Source organism: Cherax quadricarinatus, chromosome 35 (assembly GCF_038502225.1).
Source record: "Cherax quadricarinatus isolate ZL_2023a chromosome 35, ASM3850222v1, whole genome shotgun sequence".
Taxonomy (NCBI): Eukaryota; Metazoa; Arthropoda; class Malacostraca; order Decapoda; family Parastacidae; genus Cherax; species Cherax quadricarinatus.
Window position 1 is genome coordinate 12,783,133 of NC_091326.1, and position 20,959 is coordinate 12,804,091.

At 43.9% G+C, this 20,959-nt stretch overlaps 1 protein-coding gene across 4 annotated transcripts in view; it reads left to right on the top strand.

Moving 5' to 3' along the window:
• The first annotated feature begins 2,124 nt into the window (after positions 1 to 2,124).
• The window catches only part of LOC128695135 (DDB1- and CUL4-associated factor 5), an 80,127-nt gene continuing 61,292 nt past the window's right edge, over positions 2,125 to 20,959 (top strand). For 3 of the 4 annotated variants that reach the window (XM_053785571.2, XM_053785570.2, XM_053785573.2), the window contains exons 1-5: positions 2,125 to 2,920; positions 9,273 to 9,453; positions 13,669 to 13,808; positions 15,970 to 16,099; positions 19,352 to 19,496. In XM_053785571.2, the coding sequence (XP_053641546.1) occupies positions 2,692 to 2,920; positions 9,273 to 9,453; positions 13,669 to 13,808; positions 15,970 to 16,099; positions 19,352 to 19,496 (825 nt within the window). In that variant the 5' untranslated portion in view covers positions 2,125 to 2,691. The remainder of the gene's footprint in view (positions 2,921 to 9,272; positions 9,454 to 13,668; positions 13,809 to 15,969; positions 16,100 to 19,351; positions 19,497 to 20,959) is intronic. The other variant, XM_053785569.2, reaches the window with a different exon arrangement.

Below are 20,959 nucleotides of genomic sequence, written 5' to 3' on the forward strand. Positions count from 1 at the left end.
ATGTATCTTTCTCGCCTGCATTTCAAAGAATACAAATCAAAAGAATGCAACTGTTCCCAGTAGTTTAGGTGCTTTATCGTATTTATATGTGCCGTGAAAGTTCTCTGTACATTCTCCAGGTCTGCAATTTCATTCGCCTTGAAAGGGGCCGTTAGTGTACAGCAATATTCCAACCTGGAGAGAACAAGCGATTTGAAGAGAACCACCATGGGCTTGGCATCCCTAGTTTTGAAGGTTTTCATTATCCATCCTTTCATTTTCTTAGTAGACGTGAAAAAACATTGTTGTGATCTTTGAAAGTCAGATGCTCTGACATTATCAATGCCAGGTCCTTCACATTAGTTTCTCGCTCTATTGTGTAAGGATACTGCAGACCTGCTTGTAATATTTCAAATGGATAAAAAAAAAAAGTATCCGCAGTATGTGGAATATCTGATGTAAAAAAACATTATTATACAACTTGTGCATTATTTTTCACTCGTGTAATCTTAATAACACAACGTTCCTCTCTTGTATCGCTGTGATTATGCTGTGTGGAGGCTTATCTAATGATATTTATTTAATAAAAACATAAGCTGTCTAGTAAATATTCTTATTATGCAACCCACCCCGGTTCTTAAACTAAGACCTTAAAATTTGGCATTATAAATCGAATTCACATAATAAAAGACATACATACAATTGTGAGTAGTTTCTTCGTGAATATAACAGAAGCTAGTGATAATTATATTAGTAAGGAAGAAATGAAGCCATATTGATAATTTTATTGGGATTATTAACGCAGAAGGTTAGTAACCCAGGATAACCCAATAAAGCCATGTCATCAGATTGTCTGGTTTATTTCCACTGGAGTTTTATTATCCTCTTCCTTAGGATACAATCCACGAGAATCAGCTAAGATTTCCATTCTACTCTGTTTCATTTGCCGGTATGGATCCCGGCCCCGGGTCTCTTCCAATTTGGTGACCCGGCATTGGCGCCCCGGGTAGGGAAGTGTCATTTATCTTTTCTTGTAAGATTTCCATTCGTCCGGGAATCGATCCCAGGTTCCTCAGTATGTGAACTGGAGGTAATGAGGTTCAGTATAAGAAAGAACTTCATGGGGGGCCTTGATGCTGGTGAAAAGTTCTTGATCCAATTATTATATTTATGGGGGCACGCTAAACCTGTTGGGGGTAATAGTGCTTGGGGTTCTGAGAGGCAATCAGATTCGATCCAGGGAAGGTTAGGTCAGGTCAAATTAGTTTCTTCTCCTTCCTTGGATCAAACCTTAACTTAGGTGTACCGCCTAAGCTGCTAGTTTATAGTGTCCCCCATGCACTATAATAATAAAATAATAAAACAAGATTACAGAAATCATAATGGGTCTTTATCAGACCCCACCCTAGTTACATCACGGAAAAATACCCTGATTACCCAGGGGCTGTATAACATTTACACATTAATTAGCGCTTCCCTCATTATTATTATGATAATGAGGGTAACTCAGATTCCTTGAAGCAAGAGCCATTAGCATATGATACTCCTTGAAGGTGCAACAATTTATACCGTACTGTAGTTATAATATATGCTGGTGATTGCATCTCTGTAGCCCAGGCTATAAAACGTGATTGATAATGAATGATACACAGATTTTCAATATCTGCAATATTTGTGTATATTATTATTATTATTAATATATTCATGGGGGAGCAGTCAACCCGTAAGGATCATGCAATGCCGGGAGAATGGAAGACATTCAGACTTGATTTAAGGAATAGGAGCACAGGTCCAATTCCTTAGATCAAGAGCCCTCCACCAGCCTCAAGGAGCCTTTCTTAAGGACATTTATGCTTATTAAAAATATTGAGAGAGGGCATTATGCGGCTCCCTGACCCCGATCATGGAGTGGTGCCCAGCTAGGTAATAATACAGGCCAGCGGCAGCGAGCTAATCTCACCCTTCCACTACAGATGCACTAGCAATATCAACAATCAATTTCAACCCCCCTTGGATTTATACAAATATATATCCCCTCTCGAGCGCGTTGCTGATGTTTCTTCGCACAATTTATGAAAAAAACATAGGTTTGTGTCAGGTTTCCAGGACAAAATTAAAGACAAGGCTAAAAATGCTTAGGTATTGTATTATGTGTAGTGGAAGGGAAGCAGCAGGCGTGGAGCGGAATGGAGGAGGCCCACCTCGTCAGCTGACTCTCACCAGCACACGTTTTCCACTCTAACTACCCTAGTAACGCTCTCTCAACACTCTCCACCATGCCCCTGGCAGGAGAGAGACAGCGGAGCCCGGCTGCGAGTGACTGGTTAACGTTGGGTGCAGATGTGAGGGTAAAACTGGTGTAGAGAGTGTTGGCCTTGGAGGCGGCCCTGCCTGTGGAGGCACCAACATAAACAAAGATCAGGTGGAGCAGCAGCTGAGACTTGACAGTTTCCACCTTCATGTTTCCTCTCATTCTTCTCGCCTGCCACCTTCCTCCTCCCACAGGCTTCACCAACCTGAAGGCCATTGCCCTGTCAAGGTTGTATATATAGATGTTTCTACCTGTGAAGTTAGTTTTGTATTAATTTGTACCGCTAGTAACTTAGGGCTCTAGCATGGGTAGGCCTATGAAAGTAACTATGTACAGTGAGCGGTTGTCGCGATGGTAGTTTTATATATTTGTATATGTGATTATAGACTGCATTAGTGAAGATGAGGACATCAGGAAAAATTAATGAGCTATCGGGGTGCTCCCTTCGCTATTTGGAATGGAGAGCATATCATTCTGCAAGACCGGATTGGGGTCCTTCAGTAGCGTCTTCATCGTTTCTTTCAAGGAGACTTGATACTTCAAAGAATCTCTACCGCAAGGACCTCTATGCCCACTATGGCTGTGTCAATGCTATAGAGTTTTCCAAAGAAGGAGATCTACTGGTATCTGGTAAGTTTGAAATATTTATTTTATTGTTAATTAATTATGAGAAAATATTGCAGCATGATATACTGTTATGTTTGTACACTAATCTTCATCTTGTGAGTATTAAATGTAACATTTTAAAAAAATATCAGTCTTTTCAGGTTTTATATTTATACAGTGCAGTACAAGATTAATTCACTAAATAACTGCATCAAATATAGCTTAGGATCAGCAGAATCTGTTAGCTAATTCTACAGCATAACATAACCCAAATGGGTTTAATGTATAGTTCTTAATATTTACACTTCATGTAAAATTGTGAAAATTGTAGTAACCAAAAATTTTTTTTAGATTTTTATTTTGGCTTTGTGTAAAAGATCATGTAAGTAATTGTGCAGTGTTATTGTGAAAATTATTTGAAATAATGGTAGTGGATATATTTAGAATCCACTTTGATGAGCATTTGATTAATAAGTCATTACTGATTCACAAAGGGTATTCTTGATTAGCAAATTTGCTGATCAGCAGATCATATTAAAGAATATGTCACATACTTGAATTTAAGTAAGGTTTTTGATAGAGATCATTATAGAAAGTGGCAGCACATGGTATAGGAAGAAAAATTCTTTCATTCATTTAGTCATAGTTGACAAATAAGTAGCATAAAATTTACACAGAGACCAGTCACAGGTGGCATGCCACAAGAATCAGTTTTGGGTCTCCTTGTTGTCTGTGGCCTACATTAATGACTTTGATGAAGGAATAAAAACTAACGAGTAAATTTGTTGATGACACAAAAATAGGCTGACTAATAAATTCAGAAGATGATACCACTGAACATTAGAAAGATTTAAATAGGCTGTATGTTCCAAAGTCATTCCCTCACAGCTTTAAGAGAATTATGTCTTTTTAGCTCTGGCCATCTCATGCTCTCTTGGCACTGGTCAAGTTGTGGTCTCTTGGCTCTGCCTAAGTTATTCCTTCCTGGCTCTTCTAGAGTCATGCCCTCTGGGCTCTCTCCGAGTCACTCCCTCCGGGCTGTCCCTCGAATCACTCCCTCCGGGCTGTCCCTCGAATCACTCCCTCCGGGCTGTCCCCTGAGTCACTCCCTCTGGGCTGTCCCCCAAGTCACTCCCTCCGGGCTGTCCCTCGAATCACTCCCTCCGGGCTGTCCCTCGAATCACTCCCTCCGGGCTGTCCCCTGAGTCACTCCCTCTGGGCTGTCCCCCAAGTCGCTCCCTCTGAGCTGTCCCCCGAGTCACTCCCTCCGGGCTGTCCCCCGAGTCGCTCCCTCTGGGCTGTCCTCCCGAGTCGCTCCCTCTGGGCTGTCCCCCAAGTCGCTCCCTCCGGGCTGTCCCCGAGTTGCTCCCTCCGGGCTGTCCCCCGAGTCACTCCTTCCGGGCTGTCCCCCGAGTCGCTCCCTCCAGGCTGTCCCCTGAGTCGCTCCCTCCTGGCTGTCCCCCGAGTCGCTCCCTCCGGGCTGTCCCCCTAGTCGCTCCCTCCAGGCTGTCCCCCGAGTCACTCCCTCCAGGCTGTCCCCCGAGTCGCTCCCTCCAGGCTGTCCCCCGAGTTGCTCCCTCCTGGCTGTCCCCCGAGTTGCTCCCTCCGGGCTGTCCCCCGAGTCACTTCCTCTGGGCTGTCCCCCGAGTCGCTCCCTCCGGGCTCTACCCTGAGTCACTCCCTCTGGGCTCTACCCTGAGTCGCTCCCTCCGGGCTCTAACCCAAGTTGGTCCCTCCAGGTTATAACCCGAGTCGCTCCCTCTGGGTTCTAACCTGAGACGCTCCCTCCAGACTCTACCCCAAGTCGCTCCCTCTGGGCTCTACCCCGAGTCGCTCCCTCTGGGCTCTACCCTGAGCCGCTCCCTCCGGGCTCTACCCCGAGTCGCTCCCTCCGGGCTCTACCCCGAGTCGCTCCCTCCGGGCTCTACCCCGAGTCGCTCCCTCCGGGCTCTACCCCGAGTCGCTCCCTCCGGGCTCTACCCCGAGTCGCTCCCTCCGGGCTCTACCCCGAGTCGCTCCCTCCCGTCTCTACCCCTAGTCGCTCCCTCCGGGCTCTACCCCGAGTCGCTCCCTCCTGGCTCTACCCCGAGTCGCTCCCTCCGGGCTCTGCCCCGAGTCGCTCCCTCCGGGCTCTATCCCGAGTCGCTCCCTCCGGGCTCTACCCCGAGTCGCTCCCTCCGGGCTCTACCCCGAGTCGCTCCCTCCGGGCTCTACCCCGAGTCGCTCCCTCCGGGCTCTACCCCGAGTCGCTCCCTCTGGGCTGTCCCTCAAGCCATGCCTTCCGGGCTGTTCCCCGATCCACGCCCTCCGGGCTGTCCCCCGAGCCACGCCCTCCGGGGTGTCCCCCGAGCCACGCCCTCCGGGCTGTGCCCAGAGCCACACCCCCTCCATCCCGCCGGCTCTCCCCTTGGTTGTGGCCTTGTTGCTTGGTCCCCAGGTCATGGCCTTGTTGCTTGGTCCCGAGGTCGTGGCCTTGTTTCTTGGTCCCGAGGTCGTGGCCTTGTTGCTTGGTCCCGAGGTCGTGGCCTTGTTGCTTGGTCCCCAGGTCATGGCCTTGTTGCTTGGTCCCCAGGTCGTGGCCTTGTTGCTTGGTCCCCTGGTCGTGGCCTTGTTGCTTGGTCCCCAGGTTAGGGCCTTGTTGCTTGGTCCCCAGGTCGTGGCCTTGTTGCTTGGTCCCCAGGTCGTGGCCTTGTTGCTTGGTCCCCTGGTCGTGGCCTTGTTGCTTGGTCCCCTGGTCGTGGCCTTGTTGCTTGGTCCCCTGGCCGTGGCCTTGTTGCTTGGTCCCCAGGTCGGGGCCTTGTTGCTTGGTCCCCAGGTCGTGGCCTTGTTGCTTGGTCCCCAGGTCGTGGCCTTGTTGCTTGGTCCCCAGGTCGTGGCCTTGTTGCTTGGTCCCCAGGTCGTGGCCTTGTTGCTTGGTCCCCAGGTCGTGGCGTGTTGCTTGGTCCCCAGGTCATGGCGTGTTGCTTGGTCCCCAGGTCATGGCCTTGTTGCTTGGTCCCCAGGTCATGGCTTTGTTGCTTGGTCCCCAGGTTGTGGCCTTGTTGCTTGGTCCCCAGGTCGTGGCCTTGTTGCTTGGTCCCCAGGTCGTGGCCTTGTTGCTTGGTCCCCAGGTCGTGGCCTTGTTGCTTGGTCCCCTGGTCGGGGCCTTGCTGCTTGGTCCCCTGGTTGGGGCCTTGCTGCTTGGTCCCTAGGTCGGGACCTTGTTGGTTGGTCCCCAGCTCGGGGCCTTGTTGCTTGGTCCCCAGGTCACAGCCTTGTTGCTTGGTCTCCAGGTCAGGGCCTTTGTTACTTGGTCCCACATTTGGGGCTTTCGTTGCTTGGTCCCTGGGGCATTATAGGGCCTTCTGCAAGTCAAGGCCTTGTGGGTCCTCCAGCAGGTCTGGGCCTTGTGGGTCCTCCAGCAGGTCTGGGCCTTGTGGGTCCTCCAGCAGGTCTCTGCCTTTTGGGACCTCCAGCAGGTCAGGGCCCTGTGGGCCTGCCAGTAGGTCAGGGCCTTGTGGGTCAGCTAGCAGGTCAGGGCCTTGTGGGCCCTCCAGCAGGTCAGGGCCTTGTGGGCCCTCCAGCAGGTCAGGGCCTTTGGGTCCTCCAGCAGGCCAGGGCCTTTTGGGTCCTCCAGCAGGTCAGGGCCTTGTGGGTCCTCCAGCAGGTCAGGGCCTTGTGGGTCCTCCAGCAGGTCAGGGCCTTGTGGGTCCTCCAGCAGGTCAGGGCCTTGTGGGTCCTCCAGCAGGTCAGGGCCTTGTGGGTCCTCCAGCAGGTCAGGGCCTTGTGGGTCCTCCAGCAGGTCAGGGCCTTGTGGGTCCTCCAGCAGGTCAGGGCCTTGTGGGCCCTCCAGCAGGTCAGGGCCTTGTGGGTCCTCCAGCAGGTCAGGGCCTTGTGGGTCCTCCAGCAGGTCAAGGCCTTGTGGGTCCTCCAGCAGGTCAGGGCCTTGTGGGTCCTCCAGTAGGTCAGGGCCTTGTGGGTCCTCCAGCAGGTCAGGTTAGATTAGGTGGTCATCCTATGGGTGAGGGCCCTGTGAGGTCCTCTTGTGGGTGAGGGCCCTGTGAGGTCCTCTTGTGGGTGAGGGCCCTGTGGAGTCCTCTTGTGGGTGAAGGCCCTGTGGAGTCCTCCTGTGGGTCAGGGACCTGTGGAGTCCTCCTGTGGGTCAGGGACCTGTGGAGTCCTCCTGTGGGTGAGGGACCTGTGGAGTCCTCTTGTGGGTCAGGGTCCTGTGGGGTCCTCCTGTGGGTCAGGGTCCTGTGGGGTCCTCCTGTGGGTCAGGGCCCTGTGGGGTCCTCCTGTGGGTCAGGGCCCTGTGGGGTCCTCCTGTGGGTCAGGGCCCTGTGGGGTCCTCCTGTGGGTCAGGGCCCTGTGGGGTCCTGTGGGTCAGGGCCCTGTGGGGTCCTCCTGTGGGTCAGGGCCCTGTGGGGTCCTCCTGTGGGTCAGGGCACTGTGGGGTCCTGTGGGCCAGGGCACTGTGGGGTCCTGTGGGCCAGGGCACTGTGGGGTCCTCCTGTGGGCCAGGACACTGTGGGGTCCTGTGGGCCAGGACACTGTGGGGTCCTGTGGGCCAGGACGCTGTGGGGTCCTCCTGTGGGATGGGGCACTGTGGGGTCCTCCTGCAGGTCAGGGCCCTGTGGGGTCCTCCTGCTGGTCAGGGCCCTGTGGGGTCCTCCTGCTGGTCATGGCCCTGTGGGGTCCTCCTGCGGGTCAAGGCACTGTGGGATCCTCCTGCTGGCCAGGGCACTGTGGGATCCTCCTGTGGGCCAGGGCACTGTGGGATCCTCCTGTGGGCCAGGGCACTGTGGGGTCCTGTGGGCCAGGGCACTGTGGGGTCCTGTGGGCCAGGATGCTGTGGGGTCCTGTGGGATGGGGCACTGTGGGGTCCTCCTGCGGGTCAGCACCCTGTGGGATCCTCCTGTTGGTCAGGGCACTATGGGGTCCTCATGTGGGCCAGGGCACTGTGGGGTCCTCCTGCAGGCCAGGGCACTGTGGGGTCCTCCTGCAGGCCAGGGCACTGTGGGGTCCTGCAGGCCGGGGTACTGTGGGGTCCTCCTGCGGGCCGGAGCTCTGTGGGGTCCTCCTGCAGGCCGGGGCACTGTGGGGTCCTCCTGCAGGCCGGGGCACTGTGGGGTCCTCCTGCAGGCCGGGGCACTGTGGGGTCCTCCTGCAGGCCGGGGCACTGTGGGGTCCTCCTGCAGGCCGGGGCACTGTGGGGTCCTCCTGCGGGCCAGGGCACTGTAGGATCCTCCTGCAGGCCGGGGCACTGTGGGGTCCTGCGGGCCGGGGCACTGTGGGGTCCTCCTGTGGGCCGGGGCACTGTGGGGTCCTGCGAGCCAGGGCACTATGGGGTCCTCCTGTTGGTCAGGGCTCTGTAGATTCATCTTTAGTGTGGACCTTATAGCTCCACCCCTGTGTCTGCTATATCTGGAGTATATCTGGAGGGTGTTCCGAGTGTCAATGCCACTGCAGTGTTGTCCATGACCAGGTCTTGTGGTGGATTGGGGCCTGATCAACCAGGCTGTTACTTCTGGCTGCAGGCAAACCAGTATACAAACCTCAGGCATCAGTGATTATTGGGAAAGCACTTTGCATCTATCCGACTATGCAGTACAGGTGTGCGGGGTTGGCTTTGGTCACTGGAACCTAACCTTTGCTCATGGACACCCAGTATGACTGGTTAACCATAGATCACTTATGGAACAGTACAATACTGTAGTAGCTCATTATGATTTGAGTAGTCCATAGTTAACTAGTCACCCAGGGTGTTCCGGAGTGAAGGTCAGTTTTCTAGTAACCAGAGTCAACCCCCACACACCTCATATTACATACAGCTGAGTTCAGTATTTGCAAAGTGTTTTCCTGGGTAGTCAGCAGCAATAGCAGTTTAAAGTTTAAACTCTACCACCAGCTTTCTTACTTGATATCAATACATAGTTCATTTTTCTTAAAATCAGTTTTGAAGCTGACAATGTGGCCAGAGGTAGTGAAGGACAGCAGGGAAAGAGCCCTCTGATATTCTGGTAGCTGTTTGGACAGAAGCAGAGGTAGCTAAACTATGGTTTGTCCATTTTTGTAATAGACTTGGTATAGATCATATGGTCTTCAGCTACATGTCTTTCACATGTACTTCTTTGCACCCATGTTCTTTAACTAGTGTCTACTGTATGTGTGTTCTGTGTAAACAATTATCTTTTTCATTACAATACTATGTTTTGTTTTGAGAAACTTAATATTTTTGTTTATTAACTATGTCCTGTAGTTAATATGTAATGGCTGTTATCATTCTTTTTCTCAGTTTGATATGTACTTAGTATATTTGTAGATTTTGAGCATCCCAGTGCAGTAGAGAGGTTATAGTGTGTTATTAATTGATTTGCCTTGGGGTGTTTTACATCAGGTGGTGATGACCGGCGTGTGCTTCTGTGGAATGTTGATAAGGCCCTGTCAGGTAATCATCGGCCTCGCACAATGAAGGGTGAACACAACAGCAACATTTTTTGCCTTAGTTTTGACTCCTGCAATGCTAAGATTTTCTCCGCTGGAAATGATGAGCAAGTCATTGTACATGATTTAAAAACGTAAGAAAACTTTATTTTTAGTGTACATGTATGTACGAATGTCTCTCTCTCTGTCTGCCTCTGTCTCAGTCTTTGTCTGTATTTTTTATTAATTTATTTATTTATTTGTAATGCTGCACAAAGAACTGGCTTTAGAATAATTTTTATAATAAGCTCAGTGGAGTTTGTTTCTGAACCCCCGACACTTTTTATAAATTCACACATATTATGAATTTCAACGTATTGCATTTGACAATGTTGTCTCTTTCACATTGTGTATTCATCATCATTTTAATTGCTTGACTTCATTCTCAGCTGGCTAGTCTTGGGTGATACTTATTTTCTTTCTTTCTGGCAACATTTTTATTGCAACAACCCTTCGAGATGGCACTTTGATGCCAGTGAGGAGCTCTTGAGCCACGGAATTGGAGCTACACACACACACCTTCCTCAGATCAGATCTGATTGCCTCTTTATTTGCCAGGCACTATATGACCCCCGTAGGTGGAGCACTAATAATAGTTGAAGATTGAGACACTTATGCAGCACATGGGAATCTTTATTCAGAAAACGTTTCGCCACAGTGGCTTCATCAGTCCAATACAAAGAGGAAGGCGTAAGGAGAGGAGGAGTATGAGGTAATCAGTCCCTCAGCCTGGAGTCGATGTGTTCAGTTCATCAATCTTGTAGAATGTACAGCATAGGGCCGTAGACGTGGCTTATGTACTGTTGTGAGGTGAGGTGAAGCAGGCTGAGGCGGGGTCATAGTGGTACCATCCACTAGTCGAAGTAGGTCTTCGTCCAAAGGTTGAACAAGTGTTGAAGAATTCTTTGTAACAAGATCCCATGATGCTGCAGTGTCTGACAGTTGTGATGAATGGTTTGAAAAACCGAAAAGTTGAAGATTGAGACACTTGTACAGCATATGGGAATCTTTATTCTTCAACACTTGTTCAACCTTTGGACGAAGACCTACTTCGACTAGTGGATGGTACCACTATGACCTCGCCTCCGCCTGCTTCACCTCACCTCACTACAGTATATAAGCCACGTCTACGGCCCTATGCTGTACATTCTACAAGATTGATGGACTGAACACATCGACTCCAGGCTGAGGGACTGATTACCTCATACTCCTCCTCTCCTTACGCCTTCCTCTTTGTATTGGACTGATGAAGCCACTGTGTGGCGAAACGTTTCCTGAATAAAGATTCCCATATGCTGCATAAGTGTCTCAATCTTCAACTTGTCGGTTTTTCAAACCATTCATCACTAATAATAGTACTAATAATATAATAATATGCAGTATATACCATATTGTCTTATAAGAAACAAGTTAGGTGTAATTCTGGATAAGATTTCTCTTTCAGTATATTATTTGCACCTTGTTATCAACATTCACAGTTCTCTGGCATTTTAGTGACTGCTGTCTTCCCTTTCTGTTTTTTCTTAATTTGTGCTTTTGTTGTTTCTTGTTTCATTACCTTTTTTTTTTTTTTTTTTTTTTTTGCAAATAGGTTCTTGAGGGAATTTTATAATTTTCATGCATTCATTTTTCTCTCAATGCAAGCAGATGATATTTGCTTCATGTGGTCATGAACTAAAACATCTGGAATTCCTTAAAAGAAGGGAAACATTTTATTTCTTGAAGCCTTCTTAAATGTTTGGAGCAAGAATCTTCATTAGGATATGAAAGACAAGTAGTTCCTAGTAAGAACAAAATGCCAAAAGTTCCTCATGGATGACAGGTCATCTATGTAATTTTCCCATGGTTTCTGTTAATTGAATACGTTAGGTAGTACAGTAAGCAAATAAAATAATGTAGTACATTATTTTATTTGCTTAATAATCCTCAAGCTCAACACTTTACATGAAGTATAATAATAATGATGATGATAATACAGTGCCTGCACTTTAACCCTTTGACTGTTTCGGTCGTATATATACGTCTTATGCGCCACTGTTTCGGACATATTTAAATGCGTAAATTCTAGCGGCTTCAAATCAAGCAGGAGAAAGCTGGTAGGCCCACATGTGAGAGAATGGGTCTGTGTGGTCAGTGTGCACCACGTAAAAAAAATCCTGCAGCACGCATTGCATAATGAGAAAAAAACCTGACAGTTTTTTTGGATTAAAATGCCGAATTTGAGGTGTATTTTCGTATAGTATTTATCATTGTATTCTCGTTTTCATGGTCTCACGTGATAAAATGGAAAACATGTTACAGAAATGGAGATGATTTTGATTACTTTCTCCATGAAAACGACCTTGAAATTGAGGTCAAAGTAGCGGAAATGTTCGATTTTTACCAATGTTCAAGAGTAAGCATATCACACCACACGTCCAATACACATCAACTGGGAGTCTGATATTCTTTCACTAGTGCACTGATATTATTTATACCATTTTTACAATAATTCAGTAGTCTGCATGACAGTAAATTTTGTATTTTTTGTATGAATAAAAAATCACAATAGAAAGCAATAGTAATATAAGAGGGGCCTAGAGACATGACTAATGAACAGAGGATATGCTATTTTAGTGCCAAGAATGTCTACATTGTTTATTCTGGACCCTATTTTGAAATTGGCATCTTTTTTATTTTGCGCAAAATTGGCCAAATTGCCAATTTCTGACCACTTTATTGGGTAGTTCAAATTGGTAAATGGGCAGTTTCTTGTACTCGACTGATAAGAAAAATGGAGTTTTGAAGAAATAACCATAAGTTGGTCAACTAGAACAACGGAACTGGCCAAAAACAGGGCTCAAAGTCGGTGAAATCGCCGATGCGTATATGTCGCCGAGACTGCTAACTTCGCGGGAGCGTAATTCCGTGAGTTTTCGACCAAATTTCGTACTTTTGGTGTCATTGCCACCGGGAAAAGATTTTCTATTGTTCCATAAGAAAAAATAATTTTTTTTTTTCCAAAAATTTTGCGACATAGAATAACAGTTTCAGAAAGGGGCTTGCAACAGTCAAAGGGTTAAAGGAAGGGTTTGGGATATTTGCTGTTTTGAATGACATCTGAACTATCATATCTGTGCACCTCTGCAAAGACAGTGATTATGTGTGAATGACGGTGAAAGTGATTTTTTTTTTTTTTTTTGGATCATCCTGCCTCGGTGGGAGACAGCCGGCATACTGAAAAAAATGATAATAATAATTATAATAATAATAATAATAATAATAATCCTAGGTAGTATGTTGGTAAACAGCAGGAGCCCAGAGAGGTACTACCGTCCTGCCAAATGAGTGTAAAACGGATGCCTGTAATTGTTTTACATGATGGTAAGATTGCTGGTGTTTTTTTTCTGTCTCATAAACATGCATGATTTCAGGTACATCTTGCTCCTTCTACTTAGACTTGTCACACTACACATGCACGTACAAGCATATATACACACACCCCACTGGGTTTTCTTCTATTTTCTTACTAGATCTCCATGGGGAAGTGGAGCAGAATTCTTCCTCTGTAAGCCATGCATGTCATAAGAGGTGACTCAAATGTCGGGAGAGAGGGATAGTAGCCCTTTCTCCTGTATACATTACTAAAGTTAAAAAGAGAAACTTCCGTTTTTCTCTTTGGGTCACCCTGCCTTGGGTGGGATGTGGCTGGTTTGTTGAAATAATAATAATAATATGCAATCCTAGGTAGTAGGTTGGTAGACAGCAACCGCCCAGAGAGGTACTACCCGTCCTGTCAAGTGAGTGTACAATGAAAGCCTGTAATTGTTTTACATGATGGTAGGATTGCTGGTGTCTTTTTTCTGTCTCATAAACATGCAAGATTTCAGGTACATCTTGCTACTTCTTCTTAAACTTACGTCACACTACACATGCATGTACAAGCATGTATATATACGCCCTTCTGGGTTTTCTTCTATTTTCTTACTAGTTCTTGTTCTTTTTTATTTCCTCTGATCTCCATGGGGAAGTGGAACATAGTTTTTCCTCCGTAAGCCATGCGTGTCGTAAGAGGCGACTAAAATGCCGGGAGCAAGGACCTAGTAACCCTTTCTCCTGTATACATTACTAAAGTTAAAATAAAAGAAAAACTCGTGTTTCTTTTTGGGTCACTGCCTCAGTGGGATACGGCCGGTTTGTAGAAAGAATAATAATAATAATAATATGCAACATATACCATATTGTCTTATGAGTAAAATGTTAGGCATAACACTGGATAAGATTTCTCTTTCAGTAAATTATTTTATGTTTAAAATGGTAAAATTTTTCAGGGGTGAAACTGTGGATGTGTTCTTGCACCGGGAGGCTGTGTATGGGGTATCTGTAAGCCCGACTCATGACTGTGTGTTTGCTAGTGCTGGCGAGGATGGACAGGTGCTCCTCTATGATATGAGGGAGTCTGCTGCTTCAGGTAATATATTTTTAATAGAAATATTTTATCTTATTTATTCGAGTTTTCCTTTTCATAAACTTGTATAATGTACCAAAATCTTCTCAAAATATTCATCTTGTTGTATAGGTAGTGGATAATTGTCCTTTGTTTATTTTTAACCTTGAAGAATGCGTGAAATTGAAATTTTAGTAAACTATACTCCATTGTGCAAGAACATTTATAGGAAATGTGACATTTGAGAGATTTTAACTATGTCTTAGCTATGTGATGAAAATATGGCACACGAGAAGTAGTCCTTTACTCTATTAAACTTATATTGTTGGCATTTTAGTACTATAGTAATTAAATTTTTCTAGCTTTTATGGATCATTCAAATATATCTTACATTTCATATACAGTATGTACTTGCTTATTTGTACTGTCTTATTTTTGGTTGCAAGTGGTTGTTTCCATGCATCATGTGTGTTCAAGAAAGAGGGGGAGAAAGAAGAAAGGTTGGTTACAATCTTTGTTGTTTGTGTCATGCATATTAGGTACATCCAGGGTGGCTTGTTTTTTAAAACTGCTGGTACTACAATTACTGTACTTATTTCATTAGGGTAGTGAGTAATTATGTTGTGAGGTATTACATTTTCATGTTTCGGTACTTGATATGCTTTGTGGCAAGATATTAAAAACTTTAATATTGTATTTTGTTGTGTTGATTTTATTGTTCTTAATAGTACTGTAGTAACTAGTATGGACTCTTGCTTGACATTTTTTTATGAATCAACCAAGATTATTATAGAAACATCAAATATCACTTGATTTCTGTCCTAAGTGCCTTTTGATATAAAAGGTGTTTAGTAGCCATAAGAAATAATTGCTCAATCAAATAAATTAGCAAATATAGTAAGAAAGAAGGAAAGTAGGAAAAGTAAAGTCTTTCATGATAAAGTTATGGTATAGAGTACAGATGTTTTGCACTTCATGACACAGACAACAGTTGAAAGGGGAAGTTTGACTTGATCTTAGTACCCTACTCTTTGTATAATTTTGAATTCAACTCGAATCAGATCAGCTCAAGATTTACTTTTAAAATACCTGTTACATATAAACACAGTGCAATAATTTGAAAAGCCCATAGTATGCACAGCATTTTGAGCAAACTTAGACTAGGCCTAATGCTAGTTAATAATAAAAGTTTACATGAACGAATTGCTTAAAACTAGGACTTAACACTAGTTGATATTATAGTGTTACAATTACACTGTTTAAATGCCAAGCTTAATTTGATACTTGATGAGAAGAGAGTAATCTTGACGGATGGTAGAAATGTATAGTGGTGAAAATAATGTACGAGCAGAAATGGTAATTGGTTTTGGAGAAGATGGATATTTTAGACATTTACAGATAATTTAAATTAAGTTTACATCAGGTCTAACAGATGTGTTGTACTGAGTAGTTGAATATATAGCAGTGACAATATTGTATGAACATTCAAATTAAATTTACATAAGACATTTTTTTAAAAAGTGTTTTAGCAATATTGCAACAGCTCATATATAAGGAACTCTGCATTTTCATATAGAGAATTCCATATTTATTGGGTCTTTCATCTGCATGGAGTTATTGAACAGACTGAATCGAACATAAATCATAGATAAATAATAGAATGGTTGGGGCTTGAACCCACGGTAGCGAGTCCGAAAACTCGCAGGCCAGTGTGCTAACCACTGGACCAGCTGAATCTGATAGAATTTATCTAACTAGGTATATTTCTGTACACCAAAGGGAGGTTAGCATGGGCCTCACTGTGACCACAAATGCAGGTTGTTGTAGATGAATCTCGCACCATCAATCATATTATAATTTTGTGAATTATGATAGTAACTTTCAGAGGCTAGAGCATGTAATATAATACAATCCTTTGTTGACAATGTATTGCAAACATCTGTTCGTGACTTAATAAGACCCACTGTGTGAGTGAAACGTTATCTGTAAGGGATCTCATTATACTGCATTTATCTATTTTTTCCTACGAGAACCCCACTAGACTACATTGAGATGCATTGAGATCTAGAATGATTAACAAGTTCATGTTATTAATTTTTATTCTTTGGATTTACAGCACAGAATATCAGTATAAATTCTGAAATTTCTTAATAAAGAGCCTCAGTGAGCATACATTTTTCCTCAGATCCTGTGTGTTTAGCGCGTTACCATGACGCCTTCCATGCTGTGCAGTTCCATCCAGTAGAATCAATGTTTGTAGTTACTGCTAATTCCCGGGAAGGAGTCTCTTTGTGGGATGTACGCAAGCCCAGAATGTAAGTTGAGAATATCTAAATTATATTGAGTATATATTGTTTTTCATTAAGTATTTAAAATATTTTGCGAGTGGAAATTTAACTGGTATTTTGGCTAAGGATGAGTAATATCATGCCAAAGTTTGGTTAAAGTAGGGCACGGGTGTTAGATAAGAAAATGGGTTAAAATTTTTTTTATCACACCCGCCTCCCACTGATGTAGGGTGATCCAAAAAAGAAGAAACACTTTCCTTATCATTCACTTTATCACTGTCTTGCCAGAGGTGTGCTGATACTACAGTCAAGATGCTCCTCCAAACTGCAGATATTCTCACCCCTTCTTCAGAGTGCAGCCACTGTTCTTTCTACCTCCAGGACTCAAGTCTGGCTAACCAGTTTCCCAGAATCTCTTCATAAATGTTATCTTGCTCACTCTCCCACACTTTGTCAAGTCCCAAAAATCATTTGCCTCCACTCCTGTCTCACTCACACACACCTGCTGGATGTCCAAGTCCCTCACATGGGTTTACTGCCAATAAATAATAGAAAACTGAGTGCTAAAAACATCCAACTTAATTAAAAAAAAAAAAGACAATCCTGTTTGAAAAGAAATACGCTCATCGTGGATCATGACAAGTAAAAAACTCCACCAAGCATGTGCAATAGTGAGAGGGCCCACTGTAGGATTAGTAAATGGGTTGGGCTGCCATCCTCAGATTCCCATGAGTAAATTTGTGATTGGCAATGTAAGCCCATCCACAGTCTATTTGGTTTGAGATTGATGACTGCATAAAAAGTGAGATCCTGATTGTTACGGCTATGTAGACCTACAGACAACACACCCTCATCCTGCTGCAGTACTACAGTATACACCCACATCATCACTCCTACAATATACACCCACATCAACACACTTCCAGTATACACCCATAGCAACACTCCTGTGATATTAACTCAGATTAACACTTTTCGAGCATACACACACATCCTTCAACACACTGATGTGTGCATTCACGAGCATGTACAAACACATGCACACATAAATAACAAAAAAAGGCACTATACCGTGACTGGAACGATGCACAAATAACCCGCACATAAAAGAGAGAAGCTTACGACGACGTTTCGGTCCAACTTGGACCATTTACAAAGTCACACTAACCAGAAGTGGAGCAGGACGGCTATATATAGGCAGAAAGAGGTGGTGGTTGTAGTAGTAGTAGTACAAGAATGGTATATAATACCGACAAGATGAAATTAAGACACATGCACAACACCCAGGCATCCCTATCGTAGACGTTTCGTCGTCCAGCCAGCCACTGGATGGCGAAACGTCCACAACAAAGACAACCAGACGCCGCACATGTCTTAATTTCATCAGTAGTAGTAGTAGTACATGTAGTAGTAGAAGAGGTAGTAGTAGTGGTAGTGGTAGAAGTGGGGAAAAAGGAGGACGAGCCAGTCAAATACAAAGGAAGGGGAGCACTGCAAGAGAGCTCGGTGCCCACAGAGGGAGAGCAAGCGCACAGAAGTGCGTGAAAGGGGAAGTGGTGAAATAAATGAAGAAGGAAGAAACAGAAACACGAGACAGAAGAGAGAAAGACAACCCAGAGGAGAAAAAGGAAAGAGGAAAGGAGAAGAGGGAGAAGAAGAAAATGCAAAAAAAAAAAATGAGGAGTCAGGTTAAGTCACGGGTGTTCTGAAGTTTGGAACATTTTACAATGTAGCGGGAGAGGAAGGCATCTACAGAGACGAAGCCAGGGCTAAGATTCATACAAGGAAAGTTGTGTATTAGAGAGGATTCAACTAGACGGCGACTGTTCGAGTTGGAAGTAGGGAAGACAGTTTTAGCAGAGGACCAGTCAATAGGATGGCTATGATCTCTGACGTGACAGAACAGAGCATTGTTAGTGTCGGCAAGCCTAACACTATTTTTGTGCTCCCTAAGTCTGTCGGAAAGAGATCGACCAGTTTCTCCGAAGTATTGAAGAGGACAGGAGGAGCAAGAAATAAAGTAGACACCAGGAACATCTGTAGAGGGAGGAGAGGTATGAACGAGATTAGTGCGAAGAGTGTTAGTCTGGCAGAAGGTAAGCTTGATGTCTAAGGGACGGAGAGAATTGTCGAGATTAGAAAGACCGGAAATGTAGGGAAGGCAGAGGATAGAAGAGTTCCCAGGAGTAGAGAGTTTGGGAGAAAAGAAATTGCGTTTAGCACGTGAGAGGGCAGAGTCTATGAAATGGGAAGGGTAGCCAAGACGGGAAAACGAATTATGAAGAGTGGAAATTTCTGCTGGAACTAACTGAGGATCACAGATGCGGAGGGCACGGAGAAAGAGGGAGATAAGAACACTTTTCTTGACAGGGGAAGCATGATAGGAAAAGCAGTGAATGTACATGCCACTGTGCATAGGTTTTCGGTAAACGGAAAAGGAAAAACCTGTATCTGAGCGGTGGACATGGACATAAAGGAAAGGAAGCAAGGAATTAGATTCCCATTCAGCTTTAAACTTAATGGAAGGGGCAAGATTATTAAGAGCTTCAAGAAAAGCTTGGAAGAGACTGGAGTCATGCACACATACACAAATGCATGCACACGCACACAGACATCCTCCAACTTGCCACTACATACACCTTTTTTTTTTTTTTTAACATGCTGGCCATCTCCCACTAAGGCAGGGTGATTCCCCCCTCCCCCCAAAAAAAAAGAAAAAAAGAAAAACACTTTCACCATCATTCACACATATCTCTGTCTTTGCAGAGGTGATCAGATACAATAGTTCATATGTCACTCCAAACAGCAAAAATCCCAAACCCCTCCTTTAAAGTGTAAGCATTGTACTTTCCACCTCCAGGACTCGAGTATGGCTAACCAGTTTCCCTGAATCCCTTCACAAAATATTACCCTGCTCACTCTCCAAATTATATATATTGGGCTTCAGTTATCTAACATTTTTACTGATGTACAACCAGCCAATTAATTAAATTAAATTATGTAATGTTTAGCTGGCTTAATGAATTTCCCAAGTCTCTCTTATTCTGCTTATTATTAAGCATTTCAGTAGTAACCAAATTAATGATAGATATTTCTTTGAAATACAAAATGATCCCCAATCAGAAATAAAATTTATTCTTTGCTTTGCACTATTTAAAGTTTCTAATTTCACAGGATCTCAAGGAACATAACCCAACTGGAATTTATAGGGTTGGTTATATTATATTGATATGGTACCTTTTGTTTTTTACTGTACTTGCAATTATTTTATATTGGCAGACCTGTGTTGAGATATGGAGAAAAGCGATGTGCACAGTCGTCCATGTGTGCAAGATTTAACAGAACAGGTAGCCAGATCATCGCACTGCGGAGAAGACTTCCTCCTGTCCTTTACGATACTCATAACTCAAAACCAGTCTGTCAGGTATTATGGATTATTTGTTTGTGAGATGCACAGTACATGATTTTGACTTAGCTAATACATGGTTTCAAGTGATATTTTAAGAGCAAAGTTTAACATTGAGCAGAAATTTCTTTGATCAGCTATTATAGTTTATCAGGTTTAATCTTAAAGTATTTAACAAATTCCAAGGCTAGAGTTGTTGTTTTTAGGGACTCGGTTGAAAGCAGATTTAGCTCTTTCTTCTTTATTATGAGTGATGTTTAAGATAGGGATAATTTTATGATACTTAGAGCTTTACAAATCTTCAGACTATTTTTGAGATACCTTATTACATATGATGTAGGTAACATTATTACATATGATGTAGGTATTACAAATGATTAATGACCTAGACAGACTGTAGTGAATATTTAGGAATGTTCCTTAATATTTTTTTAGAAAATATTTTAATACTGTAATTACAATTACCCAACAGAGAAACAGGAGAGTGAAACAATCAGTTAAACTTTTATTTTAAACAAATAAGGAGGAAATCTTAGGAGAAAGAGCATTATGAAACCTTGACAAATTTGAAGAAAATTCATGATATGCATGAAGAGAGTGGAGATCATTTTTGAAGAGTTAATGATATATAAGGATGACTATTGAGTGTCATAAACTGTTTCTTTAATGTGACTAGTGTTTTGGTTAGGCAAATGCATGAGCAGGATTGGATGGTTTTGAGTATGATCTGCCTAGCACGGACCAGTAGGCCTCCTGCAGCACTGCTTTTTTATATGCGGTCATTAAAATTAATGAATAGCTAATGTTGTGTTAGGTCATAATGGTGTCTTTCACTCCCTCCTCCTCCTTTTTTATGCTTTCTAAAGAACACACCTTCCAAGATTTTTCTTCTCACCTTAAGGAAGTAGTTATTGTCTTAGGTAATAACCAAACCGACATACAGAATTCTTTAGTGATTCTCTTGAAAAAAACAAATTCTTACACATACATATAGCAGCTTAGTCGAATTTATTCAGTAAATTTTCCTGTATAAAATTTGTAATAACCTTATAATAATAATAGTAAAAATAATAATAACAATAATTCTCCATGGGGAAGTGGAACAGAATTCTTCCTGCGTAAGCCATGCGTGTCATAAGAGGTGACTAAAATTCTGGGAGCAAGGGGCAAGAAACCCCTTCCCCTGTATGCATTATTAAATTTAAAAAGAGAGGCTTTTGTTTTTTTTTCTCTGGGTCATCCTGCCTCAGTAGGATATGGCTGGTTTGATGAAAAAAAAAATAATGATCTTTATTTTTACAAGTACAGTGGACCCCCGATTAACGATATTTTTTCATTCCAGAAGTATGTTCAGGTGCCAGTACTGACCGAATTTGTTCCCATAAGGAATATTGTGAAGTAGATTAGTCCATTTCAGACCCCCAAACATACACGTACAAACGCACTTATATAAATACACTTACATAATTGGTCACATTAGG